The sequence below is a fragment of the Equus quagga genome, chromosome 14 (genome assembly GCF_021613505.1).
Source record: "Equus quagga isolate Etosha38 chromosome 14, UCLA_HA_Equagga_1.0, whole genome shotgun sequence".
In the NCBI taxonomy this organism is placed as follows: Eukaryota; Metazoa; Chordata; class Mammalia; order Perissodactyla; family Equidae; genus Equus; species Equus quagga.
This window is the reverse complement of record NC_060280.1, coordinates 94,728,031-94,753,469: the sequence shown is the minus strand read 5'-3', so window position 1 is coordinate 94,753,469 and position 25,439 is coordinate 94,728,031. Positions and strand designations below refer to the sequence as shown.

General features: G+C 61.9%; 2 protein-coding genes across 5 annotated transcripts in view; one reads left to right on the top strand and one right to left on the bottom strand.

Moving 5' to 3' along the window:
- PIP5K1C (phosphatidylinositol-4-phosphate 5-kinase type 1 gamma) overlaps nucleotides 1-11,786 on the bottom strand; it is a 48,356-nt gene extending 36,570 nt beyond the window's left edge. For 2 of the 3 annotated variants that reach the window (XM_046686129.1, XM_046686130.1), the window contains exon 1: nucleotides 11,616-11,786. In XM_046686129.1, the coding sequence (XP_046542085.1) occupies nucleotides 11,616-11,706 (91 nt within the window). In that variant the 5' untranslated portion in view covers nucleotides 11,707-11,786. The remainder of the gene's footprint in view (nucleotides 1-11,615) is intronic. The other variant, XM_046686131.1, reaches the window with a different exon arrangement.
- Nucleotides 11,787-15,614: 3,828 nt separating this feature from the next.
- Nucleotides 15,615-25,439, top strand: part of TJP3 (tight junction protein 3) — a 23,931-nt gene continuing 14,106 nt past the window's right edge. Inside the window, exons 1-2 of one of the 2 annotated variants that reach the window (XM_046685720.1) lie at nucleotides 15,615-15,833; nucleotides 25,328-25,384. In XM_046685720.1, coding sequence (XP_046541676.1) covers nucleotides 25,337-25,384 — 48 coding nt within the window. In that variant the 5' untranslated portion in view covers nucleotides 15,615-15,833; nucleotides 25,328-25,336. Of the gene's footprint in view, nucleotides 15,834-21,660; nucleotides 21,836-25,327; nucleotides 25,385-25,439 lie in introns of those variants that run through there. The other variant, XM_046685719.1, reaches the window with a different exon arrangement.

The window sequence follows — 25,439 nt, the reverse complement described above, 5'->3', positions numbered from 1 at the left end:
TTTGAGGTGGTTGTTGAATGAACATCTGTGTCACTCACGCTGCTCAGGAGAGCGCGACAAGGGGGGACCCCATCGCAGGGGCACAGGGCAGGCCACCTGGCGCTGGCCTCTCCTTCTGGCTCCAGCAGCTACGCTCTTCCCGCCAGGCCCGCACACAGCAGGTGTTCCCTACAGAGCCAAGGGCAAATGAGACAACGGCCAGCAGGCCCACAACGGGGCGTCACACAGCCATTCAGAGAACACGAGCCACCGCGGCGGAGACGCAGAGCCGCGCTGGACCCCAGAGAGGACAGGCGCTCGTAGAGCTGGGCTGGGGCCCGTGGAACCGTCCAGAACGGATCGGCCGAGAGCCCAGACGGAACCTGTGCATCCACAGGCCGCTGATCCTGACACGGACACAGGACAGCTCCCCGGGGACAAACAAAACAGAGCAAGGGGACTTTGTCAAAATTAAAGCTGTTTGTGCTTCAAAGGACACCCTGGAGAAAGCGAAAAGCCGACCCCAACGGGAGGAGGAGCCTGTGACTCGCACGCCCGAGAGGGGACTGTGTCCACGGCAGAAGGACACGTGACTCCGCGGAGACGAGCAGAGATCTGAGTGGACGCCGCTCCAGGGGACACACGACAGGCCAGACACTCGGGAAAAGATGCGCAATGTCACTCATTGTCGGGAAAAAGCGAATCAGAACCACAGAAAGACCGGCCCACCCCCACCGGGACGGCGACGATCAGACAGACGGACGCTGACGAGTGTCTGCGGGGACGGGGCAGACAGGAGCCTCGTGCCCGGCGGGTGGGGATGGAGACAGTGCGGCCGCTGTGGAGACAGGATGGCGGGTCCTCGAAAGGTTAAACATAGAGGGACCGTCTGACCCCACAAGGACGCTCCAGGTGCCCCCCCAGGAGAGATGAGAATGTCTGTCCACACAGAAGGTCGTTCAGGAAGATTCACAGCCACCAAAGGCGGAGACACCCCCAGTGCCCAACGACAGATGACGGCCACACAGCGGGGTCCACCCACACGCTGGAATATGACGCAGCCGTGAAGAGGAGCGAGGCCCTGACACAGCTGCACGTGGACGGACCTGCACACACGACGCTCAGGGAGAGAAGCAGACACAGAAGGACACACGGTGTGACCCCATTGACGGGAAACGTCCGGAATAGGCAGATCCACAGACAGAGAGCGGGCTCGTTGGGGCCAGGGGCTGGGGAGGGGGTAGGGGTGATGCTCATGGAGACGGGGCTTCTTTGGGGTGATGGAATGTTCTGGAATTGACTTGTAATAGAACAACTCTGTGAATACATTAAAAAACTGACGAATTGTACAGTTTAGGTAAAATGTGTGGCATGTGAATTACATCTCAATAAAGCTCTTACCAAAAAGTGTTTAGAAAAAAGCCAAAGTGCAGGACAAGGTCTGTTTACAAACATGATGCAGGAGGTGTGCAGGGAGCGGGTGCGTGGCTGAGGGCCTCACAAGGGGACACACGCAGCTGGTGACAGGGGTGCCTCAGGGTGGGCCTGGGGGCGGAGCCAGGCCTGCACTTTGTGCCATGAACATGTGACCCCTTTCCAGAGGGAAAAGGTCAGGAGAGAGCTGAATTCTCAGTGTGAGGGCAGCACATGCAAAGGCCCTGTGGTGACAGGACAGGCTGCTTTCCGGGAACAGCAAAGAAAGGGTTGGGGTGGTGGAGGGGTGGGCGCAGCTGGGAAGTGAGAATAGGGGTGGGGGGCAGTCTGGGGGCAGAGCCCTGACCGGCTGCCAGCCCTTCTCCCCCGCCAACACTGAGACCTGCCCCGACTCTCTGCCCACTTTGCTCCCCACAACTCGACCTCACTGTACAGAGCTTTTAAACGTGTTTCCAGAGACGTAAACAGGAAGCCCTATAAAGGATGTGGGGGGGGGGGGGACACAGATTAATCCAGAATTCCACAGGCCCTAAGAGAAAGAAGGTTCCAGAATCTTCACCGCCTGTGCCACAAACACAGCCGCACGCCTGTCTGTGCTGGGCACAGGCCCTGCCACCAAAGTCCAGGGCCCTCAGCTCTGGGCAAAGCCAGCCGTGGGGCGGTGGACAACTGCCACATGGGAGGTCCCATGAGGCTGTGGGCGGCTGGGGGGCACCAGGTGGGCTTCCTGGAGGAGGCAGCAGAGGACTGGGATGGGGTGGGGACAGCAGCGCACATATCCACCCTCACTCGCCGGCCAAGATCCACGGTAACCACGTCCATGTCGCAGGCTGCCCGGCCATCCTCGGTCACCCACCCGCGTGTGCCCAGCTGAGGGGACAGGCGATGCCCCCTCTTGCTCCAGCTCAGGCCAGAGACGAGTCCTTCTTGCGGCCTCTTTAAGGCTGTGGCTTCTGCATCTTCATCCTTCCGTAGCGGATTCTGCTGTTTGAACAGCCCCCGGGCTCAGAGCTGCGGCGCCAGCCGGCACTCCCAGGGCCAGAAGGCCGCCCGGAGGCGCCTCGAAGGGAAAATGCGGGGCCGGGATGCAGGCAGGTCATGGCGCAGCGGCGAGTGGCCACCGAGCACGGTAAACACAGCGTCTTCAAACAGAGTCACGCAGACACCAGGCCAGGCGTCGGCGGCTCGAGGACAACGTCGCGACCAGAGGCCGCGGGAACCTCCCCAGAGCAGGAGCCCCGTATTCGCTGATTCAGTGTCGCAACGACTTTCTGGAGCAGAAGCACCACGAATAACGAGAATCGACCGTCTGTGAGCATTTAGGGACAAGGGGCATCGTGTCTGCAACGGATTCGCCATGGCCCAACTACATCCCTCTCACGCACACACACGCACACACACGCGAGATCACACACACTCGGAGGGACAGCAATCAGCAGAGCATTGCCAGCCGGGGGACCTCAGGGAAGGGCGGTGCGTGGGGTTCTTGCAACACCTTCTGCCAGCTAAGAAGTCTTCAAAACAGAATGTTGAACAAAGACCAATGCACGCGGAGACGGGGACGGACGGGCACAGAAAACGTCTGCGATGCCGGTCATCAGCTCTGCAGGAACGGAGACGGCAAGACAGAAGCGCCGACTTCCCGCCGCCGACGGCTCCGCCGGCCGCTTTGGCACCGAAAGCTCGTGATGACTTGCCAGATGAGGGCCAGAAATAGAGCAGCCACACACAGGAAGTCGGTCTGGAACAGAGGTGGCGTCTCGAATGGGCGAGGGAAGCAGATGATCCAGAAAGTGGCATTGGGACAACTCTGAGCCACCTGGAAAAGCTCAGTTCGATTAAACCTTGTCCACCTGATGCCAGGATAAACCCCAAATACAGCAAGAAGGTAAGTGCTCAAAGAAAATGAAGCTACAGAAGTACCAGGAAAACTTAATTATGACCTCAGAACAGAGACTTTTCCATCCACGACACCAAACTGGGAAACCATGAATGGAGAGATTGATAAATTTGACCACATAAAACCAAAAGTACCTGCCTGCCATTAGTAATCAACCTAAGAGACGATGGGAAAAAACTGCTTGCACTTGTAGCGTAGATAAAAAAAAAAAACCTTCCATCATATGTAAAGAGCTCCTACAAATCAATAAGAAAAAGCCTGAAAATCCAATGGAACATGGAAAAGATACAAGCACACAGTTTCCAGAAGATGAAGTGAGAGCTGAGATGCGTGCAACTAAATGCAGGGATGGGGGCAAGCAGTGAAGAGGGGTCTGTGTGTGTGGATCAGGACAGGCGGGAGCAGCGCCCACAGGCTTGCTGGAGGGCAGGCAACAAGGCGTTGGCCTCGGCGACGGGCCTGCCTCCCCAGTGGGTGATGCTCCATTTTCCAGCTCTGACAAAATACAGAGCATCGTTGGGGGAGAGCAAGGGACAGCCCCCCGCGGTGCAGCCGCTGCCCGTGTTACCCAGGGGGCAAGTCACTGTCTCCCAGACTCGACTCTGCTCCCTTCGCTGGAATATGTTTAATAAAACACAGATGAAACACGGGAAAAAGGAAGCGACACGTGAAGAGCGGTTCCTCTGATTCACGCTTAGAGGAACAGAAACCACAATGATGCCGAGATGTCCCTTTGCGCCATCAGACCGGCAGCGGCTGGGGACTGGACCAGACCCGGCGCTGTCCCCCGCTGCCGGGGGACCCCAGCGGCTCACACGGCCCAGAGGAACCGCGCATTCTCGTTCTCTGTATTTTTTGATGCTTGTGACATCTCGGGACCTTGCAGACGGGGGACTGTCGCTCGAGCGTCAGCACCTACAACAAGTGTGCATGCCTCCCACGTGCAAACAAGACCCCCCCAGACACACACACAGGCCCACGGCCCCTGCCGACCCCCAGGGGCCGGCCAAGCACAGACCGCCCGGAGCCGCTGGGGGACACGCACACGGTTCACGTTTGTCTCAGACGCACACACGTCGACCCCGTCACTGCACGTGGGCACCGCCTGGGTCCCGGCACAGGCTGAGGGCAGATTCCATGTCAACGGGGACTCTCCACCCTTTGTGAATTCAGAGCAACGTGAAAATATTCTTAGTTACAGAATAAACCCAGGAAAATCGTCAAAAATGAACAAATAAACGAGAGAAACAGAAAGAAGGTATTTGTGGTAAAAACATAGAGAACCAAGCGCCCACGTTGAAGCGCGGGGGGCGCAGGGGCAGCCGGCCGGCCCTCTGTCCAGGGTGCGTGCGTCCTCACCCCTGGCGCCAGGTGAGCCGTGTGACGAGTCTGCCAGCGACGGCGGGCAGGTCACTCCCAGACGGAGATTTTCCAGATGAGGGCGCAACTCGGGTGCCCTTCTCCCTCTGCCGGGTGACAGAGCGCCTCGAGGTGACAGCAGCCCCGTCACCGGGTCTCCGAGTGACCACCAGGAGCACAGCCCCTGCTGGCCCCACGTGCACACTCAGCACAGGTGACAGACAAGGGAGGGGCGCTGGGCCGTGGGGATGCTCGTCACGCAGCAGGGCCTGGGCTGCACTGACAGATACACACGGCACCTGCTCACCTGGGTGGGACCCCAGGCTGATGGCGCCACCTGAACAGATGGGGGACGCCCCCTCCCTTCCTGGCGCCCCCCACATGGCTAAGCTGGGCGCCTATGTGCCCCGTATCTGGGGCATCCCCCACGTGCCAGGCCCTGTTCTGAGCATTTCCTGCAGGCTGACTCCTCCTAGCTTCACATGAACCCCGAGAGGAAGGCGCATCTGTGATTCCACTGTACAGATGAGGAAACTGAGGCACGGAGCAGCTGAACAGCCTGACCCCAGGGCTACTGGGACCCCGCTTCTCGGCCCTCCTGCTGCTCTCCCCTCCCCCACCCACGCGCACCCCCCGTCACAGCGCCCAGCTGGCCCCCAACTGAGAGGGGACGGGGACATCGACTGCCACGTCACAGCTCCAGGCAAGGGGACACGCCCACAGCCCTCCCGCCCCATCCCTGAGCCCCAGACTCAGGTCGGCTGCCCCGTCTCCACATGGGGCTCACAGCGTCTCACACTCAACACGGCCACGCTGGGCCCACCGTCCCCACAGCCGCTGCTCCCGTGTCCCCATCTCAGCTGAGGGTGGCTCTGTCCTCCAGGGACGCGGCCCACAACCTGGGGTGACCACTGCTGCTCTCTCTCGCTCCCACACTCGACCCACCAGCAAGTGCTGTCAGCTCTGCTTCTAGAACCTACTCGGAATCGCTCATCTCGCCTGGCCTCTGCCTGGGCCCCCCGCATCGCCCCTGGTCCCTGGCTTCCCTCCTCATCCCACAGGCTTCCCTCCCCGCAGCCTCGGCCACAGGGCACCAGGAGCCCCCGCATCGTCTGGCCTCCTCCGCCCACAGCCCTCCAGGCTCCCCTCCCTCAGGGGGAAGCCGAGTTCTCCCTGCAGCCCCCAAGGCTCCGCACAACCTGCCCTGTCCCCTCCCTGTCCTCTCTCCCCTTCCTCCCTCTGCTCCAGCCACACGGGGCTCCTCGCTGCTCCTCCTACACGCCAGGCCCGGGCCTGCCCCAGGGCCTTTGCACAGGCGGTATGCTCTGCCTAGAACCCTCCCCCTCATCTCCACAACACACACCCGTTGTTTCCTGCGGATCTCCACTCGCACGCACCCCCTCCCGACCACCTGGGCTCAGCCAGGCCCCCTCACGCCTGCTGCCCTCTCTGCTCTGGGCACTCACCCCACATGCTGTGTTACACACCTCTCTCTCCCTCCATTCATCGCCTGCAGGAACTGCCGTCACCCCCAGGATACACGCAGCACCCGTCAGGCCCAGCCGAGGCCCCGAGTGGGTGCTGTGGACACGGACGCCCCGGCTGCGCCCCGCTCCCCAGCGCCTAGCACGGCCCCCCGGTCGCCGGGACACCAGCGTGAAACGTATGCAGACGCGTGTGCGACCAAGAGGACAGTAGCTGTGACAAGATGCTGAGGGTCCTTTTCTTCAGTTGAAGCCAGAGGCTGGGTCCCCTTCACAATGGCTCAGGCCCCTGGGTGGCCCCAGCCCGATGGCCGGCACGGCCTACGGCTAATCCAGGGTCAGTAATCCCGCCTCGGGCCCCGAGCAGCTGGCCGCAGCCACGAAATCCCCAGCGGGGTCTCGACCTGCAGCGTCACAGCGAGGGGACATGTGGCTCGGCCACGGCGGCGGGGGCGCAGGAAGGAGGGGGCCGAGGCCCTTTGTGGAACCTGGCGCCACATCTGTGCATGCCCCCGTCACACAGCTGTCACCTCTGAGACCCCTGGGGGCTGCGGGCCACGCCTGCGCCTGTCCCCTGAAACTCGGGACCCCACTGCCTAGTCTCAAAGAAGAAACTGAGGCAGAGAGGAGGGAAGCCACGTGCTCAGACACATTGTCCCCAGCCAGGGCGGGGTGGAACCAGCCCGAGCCTCAGGCTGCCCGGCCATGGGGACCCCCGTGGGTGCCCCCCGCCGGCTCCTCCCGGGCCCTCCCACCCCGCCAACTGTGGGGCTCAGGCCAACACCCCCCGGGGCTCCTCGTCCCCTCTCCTCCCTCCACCTCCTCGGGCCGTTCAGGCCCCCGGCCCCGCCCTCCTGGACGCCAGCCCCCAGCAGCTCCTCCCCCCGAAGCAGCCGAGGACTCTGTAAAACGTGACTCGGTGTCACGGCCCCGCTTCAACCTGCCAGCGCCACCCACTGAGCTCAGAAGGGAGCCCGGGGCGCGGCCGCTGTGGCTGCTTGGCCCCGTGGCTGGCCCTGCCCATCAGGCCCCGCACTGACTCCACTTCTGTGGCTCCAGCAAATCATGCTCCTTCCCACCTCAGGGCCTTTGCACGGGCTGTTCCCTCTGCCTGAACGCTAACCCACGGCTGCTGCTTCTCACTGGGTCCCCTCCTCCCTGACCATTTCGGCCACAGTGGGTCCCAGGCACCCACTATCCCAGGGCGCCTGGGTCGTGCACCCATCGTCCAGCGTGGCCTCATTCAGGGCTCGACCAACATCTTCCAAAAAGGAGCAGAAGGGGCATGTTTTCAAGTTTGCAGCCCGTCTGGACTCGGTCTCTGCCGTGGGAGCGGGAGGCCATGTGGACGACACGCACACAATGGGCATGGCCGGGGGCCCAGGAACCTTGATGAACAAGATCTGGTGGTGGCCGGACTCCAGCCACTGTCGGCGGACCCTGGGTCTCATCTGTGTACTTGCTCACCGTCCGTACCCTGACCCCCCCCCCCCCCCGACTGATGTGACCCAGGCACCCAGGACCCCACCTTGCCCCTAGGCGGCGCTCAGTGAGCACCATGGGAGGACTGAGCCCTGCCCGCACGGGCTCCCGAGCAGTGCCCTCTGACCCGGCCCGAGGAGGGAGGGAGACCCAGCACCCGCCCCGCCCAGCCCACGCCCGTGTCACAGACAGAGACACTGAGGCGGAGCATCCCCAGCTGGTGGCTGGGCTCCCATGGAACGGCCCGAGGCCGTCAGTCCCAGAGCCCGGGCGGGATTCCAACGGGGGCCTTCTGCCTCCAAAGGCCACGGCGCTGACTTGCACCCAGGGGACAAGGGACGTGGCGACCCCCGGTTACCCTTCGCTCACGGCTACAGAGGAGGCCCTGCTGGCCCTCGCTGTCCTTAAGCACACAGGCCTCTGCTGGGCTGCGCTGGCCTCCTGTCCCCTTTCAGACCTCCCCAAATGCAGGGGAAGGCTCACCGAAGAGGGGACAATGGAGCAAAACCTGAACAAGAAAGGAAGCAAATGACACAGATATGGAGAACGAGTGTTCCAGGCTGAGGGAACAGCCATGCAAAGGCCCTGGGGCAGGCTGAGGCCTGGCACGTGGAAGGAGCAGCAAGGAGGCCTGTATGGCTGAAGCAGAGGGAGGAGGGGGAGGGGGGAGAGGGAGGAGGAAGGGCAGGGAGGGGATGAGGCAGGTCATGTGGGGCCTGGGGGGCTGCGGGGAGGACTCAGTTTCTCCCCCGAGGGCTGTGGGCGGAGGAGGACGGGCCCTGACTCAGTGTTTAGTGGGAGCCTCTGGAGCGAGCAGTGGGGGGCACTGGCACAGACAGGGACCAGGCCATCAAGGGATGACGAGGCTGGACCAGGTGGCGGCAGAGGCGGGGGGCACGTGGGTGGATCCGGGTCCGTCTGGAAGGCAGAGCGGACAGAAGCGGCCAACACATTCGACGTGGGAGGGCGGGGAGCGGGCACAACGCCGACGGTGCTGAGATGTCACGGACGCAGGAAGGCCAGGAGGGAAACAGCTCGGAAACAGCGAGCACAGCGCAGGCCGAAGCCCACAGGCAGCCCTTGGGCCAGGGCGGTCGGCCCCATGAACGTGTCCAAGCCCCCCCAGATACACCCCAAGATGTCCCCACGCGGCCCTCAGAGGCCAATGGAGACCCCACCAGGCCCCTTCCAGACCCAGCTCAGGAGCAAGGAGCTGGGCGTTTAAAGTGACCATATTCTAAACGCCAAGGAGCTCCGTCCTGCCTCGCGTCAGATGGGCCAGAACTGCCAAGGCGACAACACCCGGAGCTGGCAAGGCTGGGGGACAGGGACAGTCTCCCTCGGCCCCTGTTGGACCTTTCCGGAAAGCCACTGGGCACCGGACAGTCATTTTGCAACCTGCCTGCCCCGGACCCAGCCACCCCAAGGCGGGGACTCTGACCGCTGGAAACGGAGCGCCCAGTTTCAGGCCTGGCTTATGACAGCGAAAGGCCACTCCAGAAACAAGTGGGATGTCCCCAGCAGGAGGCTGGTGGAGTCGGCAGTGGCTGGCACCCCAACATACTTGGTGTGACTCAGGGAGGGCCATGACCGCCCCACTGCACAGACGGCGACACTGATGCTCCGAGAGGTCAAGGCGTCTGTCTGCCCTTCGAGGTCACACAGCAACGGAGCGGGACCCAGGCAGCCTGGGCCTCCCACCCTCTTCACCGCGGCACCGACCTCTCTCTAAGCAAATAACCGATACCGACGTGAGGAAAAAATCCAGATTCTTACGGATAAAGAGCGAGCAAGTTCTAGAATAAGAGATACAGCACCGTGGCTCTCGCCCAGGGTGACTGCGTCTCCAGGGAACCCAGGGCCACGTCTGGGGACGTCTGTGGTCGTCACGACTCGGGGAGCTCCTGGCATTGAGTGGGTGGGGACCAGGGATGCTGCTCAGCCCCCCACAGCGCATCCTGGGCCCCCAAACAAAGAATTTTCCAGCCCAAATGTCATCTGGGCGAGGAACACGCACCGGCACCGCTGACACATCTGGACAATGTAGCGTGAAAGCCAGCGCTCACCAGGGCTGCACTGGCGCGGGGAGAACCGGGGCTGGAGGGGCCAGGCAGCTCTCCGCATACAGGGAGTGAGATAAACCATCGGCGGGGGAGTCCTAATTCTGCAGACTTTGGGGGCAGGCGGGAGGGGCCAGCCGTGTCTTTGAGGTCCCCGTGCCCAGGCCCAGCCACAGCCGGGACCTCTCTCTGCCCCGATCGGCGCCCGAGCCCCTGATAAGACACATGGTTGCTGCGCGGCCTCCGTGTGGCCCCCGGGTCTGGGACATCCTGTCTCCGACCAGCCCAGGCCCGAGGGCTGATGGCGGAGGGCAGGGGGCTACGAAGGACCTCATCTGAGTCCCCAGCCAGGCCACCGGCCCGGAACGAGGGCGAGGCGACTGGATGCTGGGAATGAATGAACGGGGTCATCCGCCAGGCGGGTCCAGATGGCAGCGGGCAGGGAGGCGGCGGGAGCCTTTCGGAGCCCGGGGGACGCTCGTGCTCTCTCTCTCCAGACATTTCTCCCAACTCCCAGGCAGCATATCATCTCCCCGCCCGCCAAGGAAGCTTCCGGAGGCCCGGGGGAGACGGAGGCTGGGTGCCCATGTGGGTGTCTACAGGGACTCAGCCGGCCGGGGCCCGAGCTGCTGGGGGCAGCAGAGGATTCTGTGCACCGGAAACTTCCTATTAGGGAGCGTGTGATGGCAACCGAGAAGGAACCAAGGAACTGTTCCTCTGGGCTGCGGCTGGCTCTGCACACCGCCCCGGGGCAAGGCAGGCGCCACGGGCTGGGCTGGGCCAGGCCGCTGGCTCCCCACACCTGCTCTGCCGGGGGCCAGGGAGGCACGCCAAGGCGAGAGGCAGGAGGAAGCCATGTCCCTACACGGCTCCCACAGCCCCCCGGGGGCCAGGGAGAAGGCTCGGGGGGGCCTCCTCCTCTGCCATCTGCTTGCTGAGGCCCCACACTGCAGAGTCCTCTGGACCTCATATCCCAGACCTCTCCTCTCATAGGGAGGTAAACTGAGGCCCAGAATGGTAAAGAACGACCACTGCCCTGGAAACCGGGTCTGGTGACTTCCACAGAGGGAGAGGACACCGTCAGCAGGCTGACCCAGATGGTCTCAAAGACCTCCCACCTCCACCCCAGCCACCCTGACCATTAAGATGGGTCCACGGGTGAGCGCTAGTTGGGGGAAGGGGCGAGGCCTGGAAGCTGACACCAGCAAGGTGAGCGGCCCCGAGGACCGGGTCCAGGCAGGGGCGCACATCTGGGACACTGTCACCTCCCTGCCATGCCCCGCCTGGCCTTGGCAGCAGGGCCCCCCACCAGAACGGGGGTGGGGGGCTCCACCATGCAGCCCACACACGCAGAGCAGCCCCCCGCCGACGAGATTGGGGGGGCCGTCGTCCCCGAGCGCCCTCGGCAGGAGGCAGCGCGCCCACCCACCGCGCGTCCTCCAAGGGGCTGTCACGCCGGAGGTCAGGATCCGTCTTCAGGGGGCTGCTCCACCCACAGCCTGCAGGATGGGGCCCCGCACCCACCCGCGGCCCGGCGCCCCACCTCCAGGACCCCCGGAATGGGCGGCGTCCCCCAGCTCCAGACGGGGTGCTCCATCCCCCGACCCGGGCGTGGGGCGCTCCATCCTCCGGCCCCGAGACGGGGTGCTCCATCCCCCGGACCCGGCGTGGGGTGCTCCATCCCTCGGCCCCCAAGCGGGGTGCCCCATCCCCGGGGCGCTCCATCCCCGGGGTGCTCCATCCCCCGGCCCCCAAGCGGGGTGCCCCATCCCCGGGGCGCTCCGTCCCCCCCCCCGCGGGCGCCCCGAGTGGAACGCTCCGGCCCGGGTCCCCGCGCCCCTCGGACGGGTCCACTGGGCGCCGGCGGGGGGGGGGCGGGGGGGGCCATTCGGGGGGCGGGGGCCGGAACCGTTACCTCCCCCGCCCCGCTCTCCGCCGCCCAGGCCGCCTCCGCGGGCACGGCCCCCGCCTCGGCGCTCTCCGCCTCGTCCGGCACCTCCAGCTCCATGGCCGCGCGGACCGGCAGGGCCGGCGCCCCGGGGCTGCCAGCCGACTGCGGCCGCGCCGAACAACAAGCGCCGGCGGCCGCAGGGCGGAGGGCGGGCCGGGGGCGGGGCGGGGCCGCGCGTCATCGCGCACCGCGCGCGCCGCCAATCGGGGCTCGGGGGCGGGGCCTGCGTGCGCCCCGGGCCTCCCAGCGCCTCGTGCGCCCCCGCGCGCCCGGGGGGTGGAAGTGCAGCGCCGCTCCCCGCACTTAACGTCGGTCTGTTAGCAATATCCCACATAATCAATACAAATAATATTTACAACTAGCAAACTATCTACCTTCCTACTACAAAGAACATCTGCTTATTTCACATGTTTTAATGTAAATATTTATAATAATAAGTTTAATTTTTATTATTCTGCTCAACATAAATTATATATATTACAATAGACATAATATTATTTTAAAAATTAACATGATATTATTACGTAAAATAACATTAATACATAATTTACAAATATCATACATAATATGTAACGTTATGTATAATGTAAAAAATAAGCTTAATTTTTATTATTCTGCTCAACATACACTATATGTATTACAATAGACACATTTTAAAAATTAACATGATATTATTACATAAATAATATGAATATATAATTTACAAATATCACACATGATATGTAACATTATGTATAATGTAAAATAAATAAGTTTAATTTTCATTATTCTGCTCAACATAAATTATATATAACAGACATTATTTTAAAATTAATATGACATTATTATCTAAGTAATATTAATATACACTCACAAATATCATACATAACATATGACATGTATAATGTAAAATAAATAAGTTCAATTTTTATTATTCTGCTCAACGTAAATTATATATGATAGACATGTTATCAAAAAACTTAATATATTGTTATAAAAGTAATGTTAATGTGTAACCTACAAATATCATGCATAATATATATGTACAATGTAATAACAAATAAGTTATAAGTAGTGACATATTATTATGAAATGCCAGGCTCGGTGCTAAGGTGACTGTCTGTGGAATCTCCATAAGTTAGAGAGCTGTTTTTTTGTTTCCTTTGTTTTCCTTTTTCACTACTCGTATATTCCCAGCACCTAACACAGAATCTAACACCTCAAAGACAATGAATATTTGATGATATGGATCAAGCCGACGGAAACTATTGTCACCCCATTTTACACATGAGCAAACAGAAGCTCAGAGAGCTGGAGCCACTTGCTCGAATCACGCAAAGAATTGAGCCCTGAAACAGCATCTTTGTGTATTGTCTCAAGAATCATTGTGTTAATACTGTCGTTAAAGTCTAATGGTGAATTTAGGAAAGATAAGACTAGGTGGTCATTAATTTTAAGGTCATGATTTGGGGAGTAATAAATGTTGCTGTTAGTTTCACTGGTTATTAGCAATTTCTGCTGGGGGTGCGTGGGGGAGTGGGGCGCCCTGCGAGTGAGGGACAGAGCTGGGATGTTGTCACCCAGGCCTTCTAGCTCCAGAGACCTGGCCCCTTGTCACTGAGTCGGGGCCTGGCGAAGCCAGTGGAAGGCTAGCAAGGTTGGGTTTTGGGGTGCTTGGCAATGCAATGATGGGGAACAGGAAGATGGAGCAGGTCACAGTCAGACCCAGGGAGTGGAAAGATGCTTCGGAAATGCTATCCATCAAAACAAAGAGACAAATCAAAGAAAGGGGAGAGATGGAGAACAGGATTGCCCGGGATTGGGCAAAGGGCTCCTGCAGGTGAGCAGAGTGGAGGAGCCAAAATGCTCCAGGGAACTGATGGATCATGGATACACACAATGTGGTCCAGCTACACAGTGGAATATTACTCAGTCAGGAAAAAGGAAGGAGACCCTGACAGCTGCTCCCACGTGGACGGACCTGGAGGACATGATGCTCAGGGACATGAGCCAGACACAGAAGGACACACACTGTGTGGTCCACTCACAGGAGGTCCCCAGAGGAGCCACATCCACAGAGACAGAAAGTGGATGGGGGGCCAGGGGCTGGGGGAGGGGTGGGAGTCAGTGTTTCACGGGGACAGGTGTATTTTACCACCATCTAAAACAAAAAAAAGGGATGGAACTCCCGAATCATCTCTGCTCTATCTTGAGAGAGAAGATTTAGACCATGGTTCTCAAAGCGGGGTCCCCAGACCCGCAGCCTCAGCATCACCCGGGAGCTTGTGAGAAATGCAGATCCTCAGGGCCCCACCCCAGACCTCCCACATCAGAAACTGCAGTCTGGGGTTCAAGGTGCCCCCCCAAGGCGATTCGGGCGTCTGGTAGAGGTTGAGACAGAAAGGCCAGGGGGCAGATCGGCGATCAGGGCCACGCAACCGAAGCAAATTTAAAAAAAAAAAAAAAAACAGAAAAACCCAACTCAGGGTTGATTCTGAAACTCTCCAGGCCGGACGTCAATCCTCAAAGAGAAAAATCAAGAAGTGGTCCAACCGCATTACTCAGAGAGGCGGAAGTGAACGTCAACCGAATTGAGCTTAAAAAAGCGAAAGGGGCGCCGCCCCCGGGAAGCGAGAAATTGTGGGGGGGCGATGTCGCTGCTCCTTTGCACAAACGCCGCGCGAGAAAAGTGACTCTTTAAAGTGCGTGCATGGATAAATTTTAATTAAAAATAAAAACTTAAAAAAAAATCAACCAAACTGGTGCTGGAAAGTGGGGGGCGGGAGGGGAGAGGCGGGGGGCCGGGATCCGGGCGGGGCTCCGGCTGCATCCGCCCTCATCCTGGGTCCCGGGTCCCCATTTTGCAGGATGGAGAAGCGAGGAGGCCCGGCCGATCCGGTTGCTGGGTTTCTGGCTCCCCTGGTGGCGATAGTGGCTATTGCCGCCAGCCGGCAGGTGGGAGGGACGTGCATCTTCATTCATTCATTCATTCATGGCACAAATATTTATTGAGCGCCTACTGTTTACCAGGCATGGGGATGCAGGAATGAGCAAAACAAAATCCAAGACCTCAGTGAGGCGACATCTAGAAGAGACAGACAAATAAATACAAGACAGTCGCGACCACGAATAGATACTGAGAAAATAACACAGTTGTGATGCAAAAAGATGCAGCCGACAGGCAATCCGGATTAAGCGCCTCTTCCAGCGCCGTCCCGAACTCCGACGCGAGCCAATTTCCATCTAAAACGGGAAACGCCATTTAACATTTTCTAGTAACCACGTTTTCGAAAGCAAAGAAAAAACCGGCGGGATGAATTTCAACGATGTATTTCACCGAACCCCAGACGCGTGAAACGTTGTCCTTTCAACATGGAATCGGTGTTCAAAAGAACGAGCCGCTTCTTGCATCCCTTTGGGGGGACCCGGTGTTGGCAATCCGGCGTGAATTCCACGGTTACCCACACCTCGTTCGTTCGCCCCGGCCATCCGTGGTTGGCATCTAGAAGATGCGGACCTACTGTGTGCCCAGCGGGGTGCAAAGCACTTTCCACACATTCTTTCCTTTAGTCAGTCTTCCAAACGCCCCTGGGAAGCGGATGCTGGTGTTCTTTATATTTCTCAGATGAGGAAACCGAGGACTTAGCCAAAGGGACCCGGCTGGGGTGTGGCTGGAGATTCTCAGGACAGACCCCGGGGGTCCCTTGGTGGCAGAGAAGCAGAATTTGCACCCAGACCCGCTGGCTGGGAAGGAGGCAGCCACCGGGCCACCGTCTGTGGGACGGCTCTGGAGTCCCCAATGCAGGGGGTTGGCGCGGCAAGGGGGCCAGGAGGGTGCCACTCACTCACTCCTTCACGGATTCAGCAAGCGTTACCCAAGGACGCGCCCCCGTGGTGCCAGTCCCCGCGCCAACGCCTCCGGGCCAGCAGGGGTTAAGGCTAGCTGCTCCCACGTGAGAGCACCTTGCGACAGAGCCACACACCCAGCCGGCCGCCGGCCCGGGCTCCCTCACACCCGCCGGTCTGCCCTGCACATTGTCACTGGTCCCACCTTTCTCGGGACCCGCCAGCCTGTTGCTGCCGAGAGGGACGGACGGACAGCTGGGCCAACAGGTGGGCAGGCCTGAGCTCAGCCCCCAGGCCCCCTCCCCGCCCCACATGCCAGCCGGCCACCCAGGCCCGGGCTCCTGCGGCCTCCTAGACAGGTGAGTCCCCCAGCCTGGGGATGGCTCTGCCCCCATCCCTGGGGCGCAGCCCCGCCTCCCCCTCCGCGGGGTCCCGGGACCCCCGTCACCTCCCCAGCTCCCCGGAAAGGGAAACTGACACTCCGTGTGGGCATCTGACACGGTTTCCAAAGGATTAGCTGCCGCCAGTTTCTGCCCCTGGCCGCCTGCCCGGGCGGCCGCAGCCACAGACTTGAAAGGGTCATTGTTGGCCCAGGTGACACCGGGAGGCCGAGGGGGCACCGGTTGGTCTCCGATCCCCCCACAGAGGAGGGGAGGCCCTGGCGGGGAGGCAGCCCGGCGCCTGGTCGGTGTCTGAGCCTCCTGGAAGTTCTTAAGAGGCCAAGTTTGCAGAGCGTCGCCTCCCCCCACTGCTGGAACCTTGGGGAGCCGGGGGCGGGGGTCCCCAGAGGGCGCATCCCTCTTCTTGATTCATCTCCAAGCGAAGACTCCCAAAGGGGAGACGCAGGAAGGGGTGGGGGCGGCCGGCGGTCACACAGTCTCCAGAACCTGGAGGCCACAGGGGGTCCAGTGGCAACAACTCTTTCTGGGTCATTTGCTCCCAAAAGTGCAGGACAAAGCGAGCTTCGGGCCAGCCCGGTGTCCGATGGCGCCTTAGGGCCCTTTGTCCGGGACCAGGAGGGGCCCCGGGGCCGGGGAGTCGGGGCGTCCCAGACGCGGGGTGCAGAGCCAGCCCTGCATTTGAGGGGACTCCCGGGGAGAGGAGAGGCTGGGGATCTGGGGTGCGTGGGGTTCGGGGGGTCCATCTCGACCATCAGATCCTGCCCTGCCCGGGGTTGGGAGAGAAAACCCACAGAGCCTGACAGAGCTGGCCTCCCGCTCTCTGTGTAAACTGAATATAAGAGTCTCCGCCTCGCTGGGCTGCTGAGGGCGGGGAACAGATTCTTGTTGGGGATAAGCCGTCCCGCCCAAAATCAGAGCTCAGAATGCCGGGGCATCTGCCCTCCCTGTGCGATGGAGGGGAAACTGGGGCTCAGAGAGGGCCACTCGCCTGGGGCTGCACAGCAATGCAGAGCTGTCAGGCAGACAGGAGAACGGGAAGCTCTGGGGGCTGCCCCGGCCCCCCAACCCCGTGCCCCAGGCTCAGCATCCTGTGAAAGCCCTGCCTCCCCGGCTCAGCGCCTCCGTGGGGCCCTGAGCTCTGAGGAAAGTCCCCAGCGGGAGTCTGGGATCCTGTCCTTCCTCCTGGGGCCGGGCCGGGCGCCAGGCGAGCAGTGTTTGCTCAGGGTGGAGCCAACACCCTTTGGAATGAGCTGAGGTTAGTGGGAGACCCGACTGGGAGGAGGGGTCGCCCGGGGAGCGAACCTGCACTGATGGAGCGCCTACTATTTGCCGGTGGCGTCTGGGCCTTGGGGATTCAGCAAGGCCCTGAAGATGCCTGCTCTCGTGGGGCTTATATTTTGGTGGGGGAAGATGAACAAGAGACAAGAGACCTAATAAGGAAGTAACTTGTATTCTCGGTTGTATCCTGGGTTAGAGGATGGTCAGTCAGACAGGAAAAAAAAGAGAAAAAAAGTGGGAGGTACCCCGACCGGAGTGACCGGCGGGCGGGGCGGTGTTTTATAATCTGAAAGGAAAGGTCAGGGGAGGGCTTCTCACGAAGCCACATGTGAGCAAAGACTTGGAGGAAGTGAGTAGTTTGGGGATGGGCATTCCAGGGAGCAGGAACAGCATGTGCAAAGGCCCTGGGGCAGGGCTGTTGGAGGATCAGTGAGGAGGCTGTGGCTGTAGCAGAGGGAGGAGGGGGAGAGAGGGAGGAGGGAAGGCAGGGGGGGAGGGGCAGGTTGTGTGGGGCCTGGGGGGCCGCGGGGAGGACTCAGCTTCTCCCCGAGGGAGGGGAGCCTGGAGGGCTGCAGGCTCAGGGGCTCCGCGCGCCCTCTGGTGGCCGCTGCGGGGAGGACAGGCTGGGGGGACAATGGCGGAGGGGACAGCACTGGTCCAGGGGGCGATGCTGGGGGCCCAGGTGGAGGCAGAGGTGGGAGAAGTGGGCAGATTCTGGAAAGATTTTGGCAGAATGAACAGCCTTTGCCGACATCCCAGAGCCAGCTTGGGGTCCCAGGTGACAGGGAAGAAAAGTGGGAAGAAGGTTCCGGAACTTCTAGGTGAGAGGGCCGGGTGGAGGTGGGTGGAAACCTCCCCGCGGGAGAGCCTTGAACGCCGAGGGAAGGCTTTCAGTGTTAGGACATTAAAGGATCATTTTTTCCCCCAAAAAAGATAAAACCACGACTCTCACACCATATGGAACAAGCAGGCGGGTTCCGAGGTTACCGAACTCCCTCATTCGCGCGAACTCGCTCATTCGCGCGCGAATAGCGAGATTCCACACCAGTTTAAAGAGGAAAGTGGGACAGGACGGACCCACGGAGGCCTCGAAAACGCCGCGACGAATTTACAGGTCGATGCCTAGCGGCCCTCGGCCTCCGCGGGGTCCCTGTGCCGCCCGCTCCCCGGGATTTTCAGGGCGGGAAACCGGTCCGAGCAGCACCGAGGAGTCCGGGGGAGCCGGCCTGGCGCCGGGCAGACGCTCCGGAAATGCGCCGGGAGCCGGTGCCCGGGGGCTCTAGAATGTTCCAGAGCCGCAGGCCCCGCTTGGGAGCCGCGCGTTCCTCGGTGGCCCCGTTTGTGGCACGTCTCGTCTCTTCTCCCCGCTGGGCTGCGACCTTCCGTGGTCGGTCGTGTCCCCGCCCCCCGAGGAGGGCCTGAGATGCATGCAGTAGGTGCTCGATAAGTGCCTCAGTCGCTCCCGGGGAGCCACCGAAGATTCTAAACGGGGGAGGACGGGCAGATTCTGGGCGCCGCGGGCTCGGCCACGAGGCCCCCAGGGACCAGCAGTGTGGGGGGCACGGGGACCCGGAGTGGGGGGCTTCGGGGAGCCCGACTGGAGACAGGGACGGGGGGACGGGGGGGGGGGGGGGGGCGGGGTCTGGACACAGACAATAGACACTCAATGAAGACAGTTTCCAGGGGTCCCCCTCCAGCCCCGGGGACCCCGTCGTTCACCTTTGTTTTCCCCGCTGGGAACCAGATCCCTATGATACAGATGGGGAAACTGAGGCAGGAAGCAGCGGGGCTGGAATTCCGAAGGGGCCCTGAGCTTCCTCCCTGCTGTGGGGACCCTCCCGGGAGCCCCTCAGGCGGTATCCCCGGCTCCAAGCTGCTGGTCCTCCACGGTGTCAACTCGCAGGACGTCCCTCGTCCTCTGTGCTTGTTGCCGAGCCGGCCGCGCCCGGAGGTGGCCCTTCCTGAAGCCCAGCGCCTGTGCCTGCTGCTCCTCCGGGCCTGCCCCAGGGCCTTTGCACGGGCTGTTTACTTCCTGGAACACCCAGGTCTCTCCGTGCTCCCGCCACCTCTCCTTCAGGCCTACTGTCCCCTCTGCCCGGATCCCTTGTCCCCTAGGTGACTCCTGCCAAACCCAGTTCTCAGCTCAGCGCCACCTCCCCAGGGAAGCCCTCAGGAGCCTCCAGCCGGGGCGTGTTTCCTGGCAGAGCTCTCGGAAGTCCAGGTCAGGCTCCCGTGGGGCACGATTGTGCGGGTCGCCCGGGCCCCCGGGGCTGCCATCAGGGCGCAGACCGTCTGTCCTGTGCGTACACAGTGGGTGCTCAAAAAGTGCTGTGGCCTGGCGGGCGGGCTGCAGCGCGGCCTCGGGGCATCTTTGGGTTCCGGTCAGACCTGTCGGGCCACAGGTGTGACCTCAGCCAAGCAGCCCGCGTGACCCCTCCGGGGGCCCTCAGCCCCGCCCCTGCTCTCTTGGGCCTCAGTTTCCCCCCAGGCGCTCCGAAGGGGCAGAGCAGGGACACCCCCGAGGCCCTTCCGGCCTGGTCCCCCTGCCCCCTCCTCCCCTCCTCCCCTCGTCCCCTCGTCCCCTCGTCCCCTCCTGGCTGACGGCGGCGCTGCGTTCCGCCGGGAAGTCGATCCAGCCGGAGTCTCCTGTGTTCACGGCTCAAAGTGAGGGCTGGAAACGAGTCTGGAAACGAGTCTGCGGGGTGAACGACTGAATGGAGGGAATGAACGAATGAAGGACCGTGGCCCCGGCCACGCCCTTCCCTGAGCGGTGCCTTTCAGCGCGGTGGCCGAGGGGCCCTAGGGAGCCATCAAGTGTTCTTGAATGGAGGCAAGGATGTGTGAGGATAGACTGACACGTGTCCTGGGGGGCTGCCCCCTTCTTAGGAGGGTTTCATGAGAACAGACACAGCGATTTAAAACCCCTTGACCCTGTTTTTCCTCAAACCGTCTTGTCCGTGGCCTGCTGGGGGCCAAACGGCATGCTGGGAAAGGCTGAGCCGCGGGTGGGTATACAGCAGGCGCCCAGCGAGCCTTGATTTGGGGTCATGGTGTTGCCACGTGGGTCCGCACAGGGACTCTCTATGCATCTTATGTCTATTCACCCACTAATCCTTTGACGTGGGTCCTGTGATTTTCCCCATTTATAGATGGGGAAACTGAGGCACAGAGCGGTCACGTGGCTTACACAAGGTCGCACTGCTGGACCAGGACAGCGGATCACATCGCTGTCCTACTCCAGCCCCCGTTAAACCCTCCTAACCTTCACTCTGTCAGGGCTGTTATTTCCCCCAATTACAGATGGGGAAACTGAGGCCCAGAAAGGGGAAGTGACTTGCCTGAGGTCCCACAGCAAATAGGTGAGAGATCCAAGATTAGAACCCTTCCATCCCTCAGGTTCAATTAGGGCCTCAGAAGGGGCTTCCTCAAAGGGTTATTGCCCCCGGGGGGCCTCTGGGGATCCTTGAGTAGCTGATTCTGGCTGATGGGTGTCTCTGGACTTGTGTTTTTGGGGGAAACTGAGTTGGGACAAGAAGTCAGCTTGGGGACCTCAAAGACTTTGGGTATATTATCTGCCTGTTCACTTGGCAAACTCTTACCCAGCCTTCAAAACCCCAGCTGCAATGCCCCCTCCTCCAGGAAGCCTTCCCTGACCCCCGGTTTCCCCTCTGCCTCTCCCTTCCTCCAGCCTGGGCTTCCTCTCTGCGCGGCCTTGACTGGGTGAGGCTGGGAAGGGGCGTCTATGCCCAGATTTGCTGCTTCCACCTGGGGGGGGTGGTGAGCTGGGGCACAGGAGCAGCAGGGACGCAGCTGGTATTCCCCCCCAAGCCAGAAGGAATGTGGGCGGAGCCCCCGCCAGCTCCACCCACCCAGGTGACCTCCTCCCTCCCTCCCGCAGGAGGCTGGGTGATCCCAGCTCTCGCCTTGGAGGGTGGGGCTGGGCAAGGGGCAGGAAGCCCGACCTTTACTCCCCGACCTTTGCCCTCGGGAGCCTGCGGGGTCGCCCCCCGCGCCGCCCCGCCCTCCGCAGCCGGGTACCAGGCCAGGCCCCGCTGGCGAGGCTGTGCATCTTCAGCAAGTTCGCGTCTCTGCCCCACCCCCCCGGGCCTCAGTTTCCCCTCTGTGACATGCACTCAACCTCCCGGGGATGGGGCGACCCGAGGATGACCCGCCCCGCGCCCCGGAGGCCCAGCCCTCGACCAGCTCCCGAACCCCGGGTCCCCCGCCGCCGAGCCTCCGGGGGGGCGGGGCGGCTGTCGGGGCTGCAGGGGCTCCACTCCGCGTGCGTCCGCCCGCCGGGTCTTCCTTGCAGCCCGGTCCGGCCCGTCCGCAGCCCCGGCCGCTGGCTCGCGCCCGGCTGAGCGGAAAACCCGGCCTGGCCTCCGCGCCCCCAGGACCCGGATCCTCGCCCGGAGCGGGAGCGAAGGCGGCGGGCGCGGCGCCCCGAGGGCGTGTCGCGCCAGGGGCGGGGCCGCCAGGGGACGCGGAGGAGGAAGACCGGCAGGTGCGGCCCGGAGCGGCGGGGCGGGCGGGAGGAGGGCGACAGCCGAGCGTCCCCTGCGCCCCGACCCTCCCAGCCTCCTCCCTGCCCCCGGGGTGGGGACCGGTTGACTGTTTCCAGGCCCCCCCTGGGGCCGGGGCGCTGGAGAGCCCCGGGGTGGAGCATGGCGGTGAGATTCCAGGCAAGTAGCCCGGCGAGGGCAGGAGGGGGAGGGGCTCGGACTGGGGTGGAGACTGGGGCCCGATCCGGGACCCCCAGACCACCCTCTGCCCGCCTAACAGATGGGGAAACTGAGGCCCAGCGGAAGGCAGTGGCTAGCCCGGGCTGCGTAGCCTCCGAAAGCTGCCTCGGGGGCGTCCTCTGCCCCAGGGTCACCGGGAGACCTGGGTTCAGATCCCGATTGTTCTGTGCAACTTCGGGCCAGCGGGTCCACGCGTCTCCGTCCTTTCTCTCTGAAGTGGCAATAGGCGCCTAATAAAGACCCACGCCGGTTCCCAGGGGCACCCGGCCGAGCTCAGCGGGACCCTGATGACGGACAGCGGGCGGTGACTTCGTCTGCGGGCTGGGGGTGGCTTTGTGGGCGCGGAGAGGCTGCGGGACAGGAGACCGTTGATTGGCGCCTACTGTATACGGAGCCGTTCTCTCGCGTTACCCGGCAGAGATGGGGAGGGGAGCCCCGTGTCTCTGTTTTGGGGGACGTCGCCCTCCGAGGATGGAGCTTGAACTGACCCACGCGCCGTAGTGGGTCTCAGATCGGGCTCCGGACGGGTAAACTGAGGCCGCAGGGGGCACGGGGCCACACCGCCCCAGGCTCTAGGGCCGGGCAATTCTGGTTCATTCGCGTCCTTCCAGGCAGCTCCCGGGATCCCCTCCCCGACTCGATGTGTGTGGCCCCCTCCCGCCCCTCCCCCTCCATTGTTCCCCGAGGTGGGGGCGGGGAGGGGGAGAGGGGACAGCGGCCCCGGCAGCCACGTGCCCCCGGGCTGTGTGACTTGGTGCGACCTGCCCTCTCTGGACGCGTGTCCTGCCCTTGCCAGGGGGTGGGGATAAGGCCCAGGCCCCGCCCCCTCGGAGCTCACCTGGACGGGGCTGCGCTGAGGGGGCTGGGAGCTCTGGACACACCTGGTTGAGTTCCTGGCCGAATGTGCCTTTTATTCCACCATTCACCCATTTCTCACACTCCGTTCCCCTGCTGGTCCTATGGCAATGGTGCTGGGCTCCACCCACCCGGAGTCCCCAGACTGGAGGGGTGTGAGGGAGACAGGCGGACTGGGATGTCCCAGGCCCCAGTAATCAGGGATGTAAGCTGCGTGTATGGGCCCTTGGAGGAAGGGACGGTGGCCCTGGGGCTTTGAGGCATGAATAGGAGTTTGCCAGGGAGGACAGGATGTGCAAAGGCCTGGAAAGGAGGGCCCGGGAGATACTGATACTGTCACCAGAGAGACAGCCCCGCCAGCCTTCACACCCCAAGGGGGAAGACCAGAAATTTGCAAATGGAGGATTAAACAGGACAATTTAATGTGGTTTTAGATGCTGTGAATAAAGCGTAATAAATGAACACCTCGGGGAGATGGGATGCCAGGGAAGATTGGCTAGCCAAGGAGGACCCCCTGGAGGAGGCAGCGTCTGCACTGAGACCTGAGTGGCAGGTCCCGGAGGGTGTCTCAGGCACAGGGGACAACCAGGGCAGAGCTCATCTGAGGTGGGCTGCGGGGTCAACCTGGACTCCACGGGTGCATGGGAGCCCCGGAGGGTGTTAGACAGACCTCCCGTATCCATGGAGGCGAAGCCGGCAAGCTGGGACAAGCCTGGGCCACCTGCGTGCGACAGCCCCTTCCCGGGGGCCCCGCTTCCCTGGGGGCTGTTTTCTTCAAATAAGGCCAGGAAATTAAAATTCCGGGAGGCCGTTTAACGACCCACAGTATAAAACAGGTAAAAAAGATTCTGCTTTGAAAAATAAGTTCGGAAGAAAGAAAAAAAAATGGGAAGGATGCTGCGACCCCCGGTTTGGAGTGAGGGTGCAAGGCAGGCCGCTGGGGCTCACACTGCGCTGTGTGACCTCAGGCAAGTTCCTGAACCTCTCTGGGCCCCCGTTTCGTTTCCTCCCCTGTGAGGTAGGAAGAGGAGCGGGCCGCTTCCCGAGGTCGTTCGGGATGACAGGAAGGGGTTTTCGAGAGCGCTCGCTGCCGGCCGCGGGAAACAGAATTGGGGGGCGGGGACCCAGCTCACAGGTGGGGAAGCCGAGGGACCTGAGTGTCGATGGGGGGCCGACCGCCTCCGCCTGGTTCTCTCTTCCGCTCCCGCTCCGGGAGCCGGGGATGCTGCTCACGGGGACCGGGATCCCTAAGAGAAGGTGCCGGAGCGCGGGGCGGCCGGAGACACAGGCTGGGGAGGGGGCCCCCAGGAGCAGGGCAACCCAGCAGGAGGTAAGGGATGGCGGCTGCTTCTGGCGGCTCCGAGCCCCACTTCTCCCGGGGTCTCCACGCCCCCGCTTCCCCTGGGGTCTCCACCCCCCTTCCCCCGGGGTCTCCACCCCCCAGCCCCACCTGCTCTGTCGTCCTGGCAGTGACCTCCTGTCCTCACTCCTCCCTGCATCCAGGAGACACGGGCTTCCCGCTCCTCCTGAGAGAGACAGACAGAAGTCTCTCCTCCCCGGAGCCCGTGTTCCGGCGCGAGCCGGAGGGTGAACAGATTTTAAAAACCTAGAAGATGTTCAGGGGTCACAAGTTCTATGAATCAGGGTGATGTCCAGGGTAACGGGCAGAGGTGGTCTGTTGGGGGCCGGAGGGGTGACTTCACCGAGGAGGCAAGTTCAGGCTCCTGGAAGGAGGAGGTGAGGGGGCGAGTCAGGTGGATATCGGACAGAACAGTGTCCCAGGCAGCAGGCACAGCCTGTGCAAAGGCCCTGGGGCAGGCCCGGGCCTGGCGTGCGGGAGGAACAGCCAAGAGGCCCATGTGGCTGGGACCGAGTGAGCTCCCTCTGCCTGCGGGCCTGGCTGGATGCCCCTCGGGCTGAGCCAGACCTTCCAGAGGGAAAAGGGCCATGAACTGGCCTTCCCTCCGCTCCCACCCCAGTTTGGTCGTCTAAACTGGGATTTCTCAGCTTCGGCACTTTCAACACTTGGGGCTGGACCATTCTCTCTCTGTGGGGGGTTGAACAGCATCCCCGGCCCCCATCCACTCGATGCCAGGAGCTTGCATGGTGTGACAACCACAGATGTCCCTAGATGTCGCCCGGTGTCCCCTGGGGGCAGAACGGTCCTCAGTTAAGAACCAGTGACTTGGGGCCCAGCCCGATGGCTCAGTGGTTAAGTGCACACGTTCCACTTTGGCGGCCCAGGGTTCGCCGGTTCGGATCCCGGGTGCAGACATGGCACTGCTTGGCAAGCCATGCTGTGGCAGGCGACCCACGTATGAAGTAGAGGAAGATGGGCATGGATGTGCGCTCAGGGCCAGTCTTCCTCAGCAAAAAACAAAAAGAGAGAGAGAGAGCCACTGACTTAAATCCATTTCACAGATGAAAAACTTGAGGTCTCAAGAAAGGCAGCATCTTGGCCACAGGCTGGGATCACGGGAGGGTCAGAGCCAGGCTCCTCGCCCAGGGCTGGGTTCCCTGGATGCTCCCAGGGACGTGCCACTTCCTCACGCCCCCGTCCCCGTCCCCTCCCGCCAGGTCTCGGACATGGAGGAGCTGACCATCTGGGAGCAGCACACGGCCACGGTCTGCAAGGTGAGGCCTCCCTCCGTCCCCCCCCGGGGGGGGTTCAGCTCAGCAGGACTCGAGA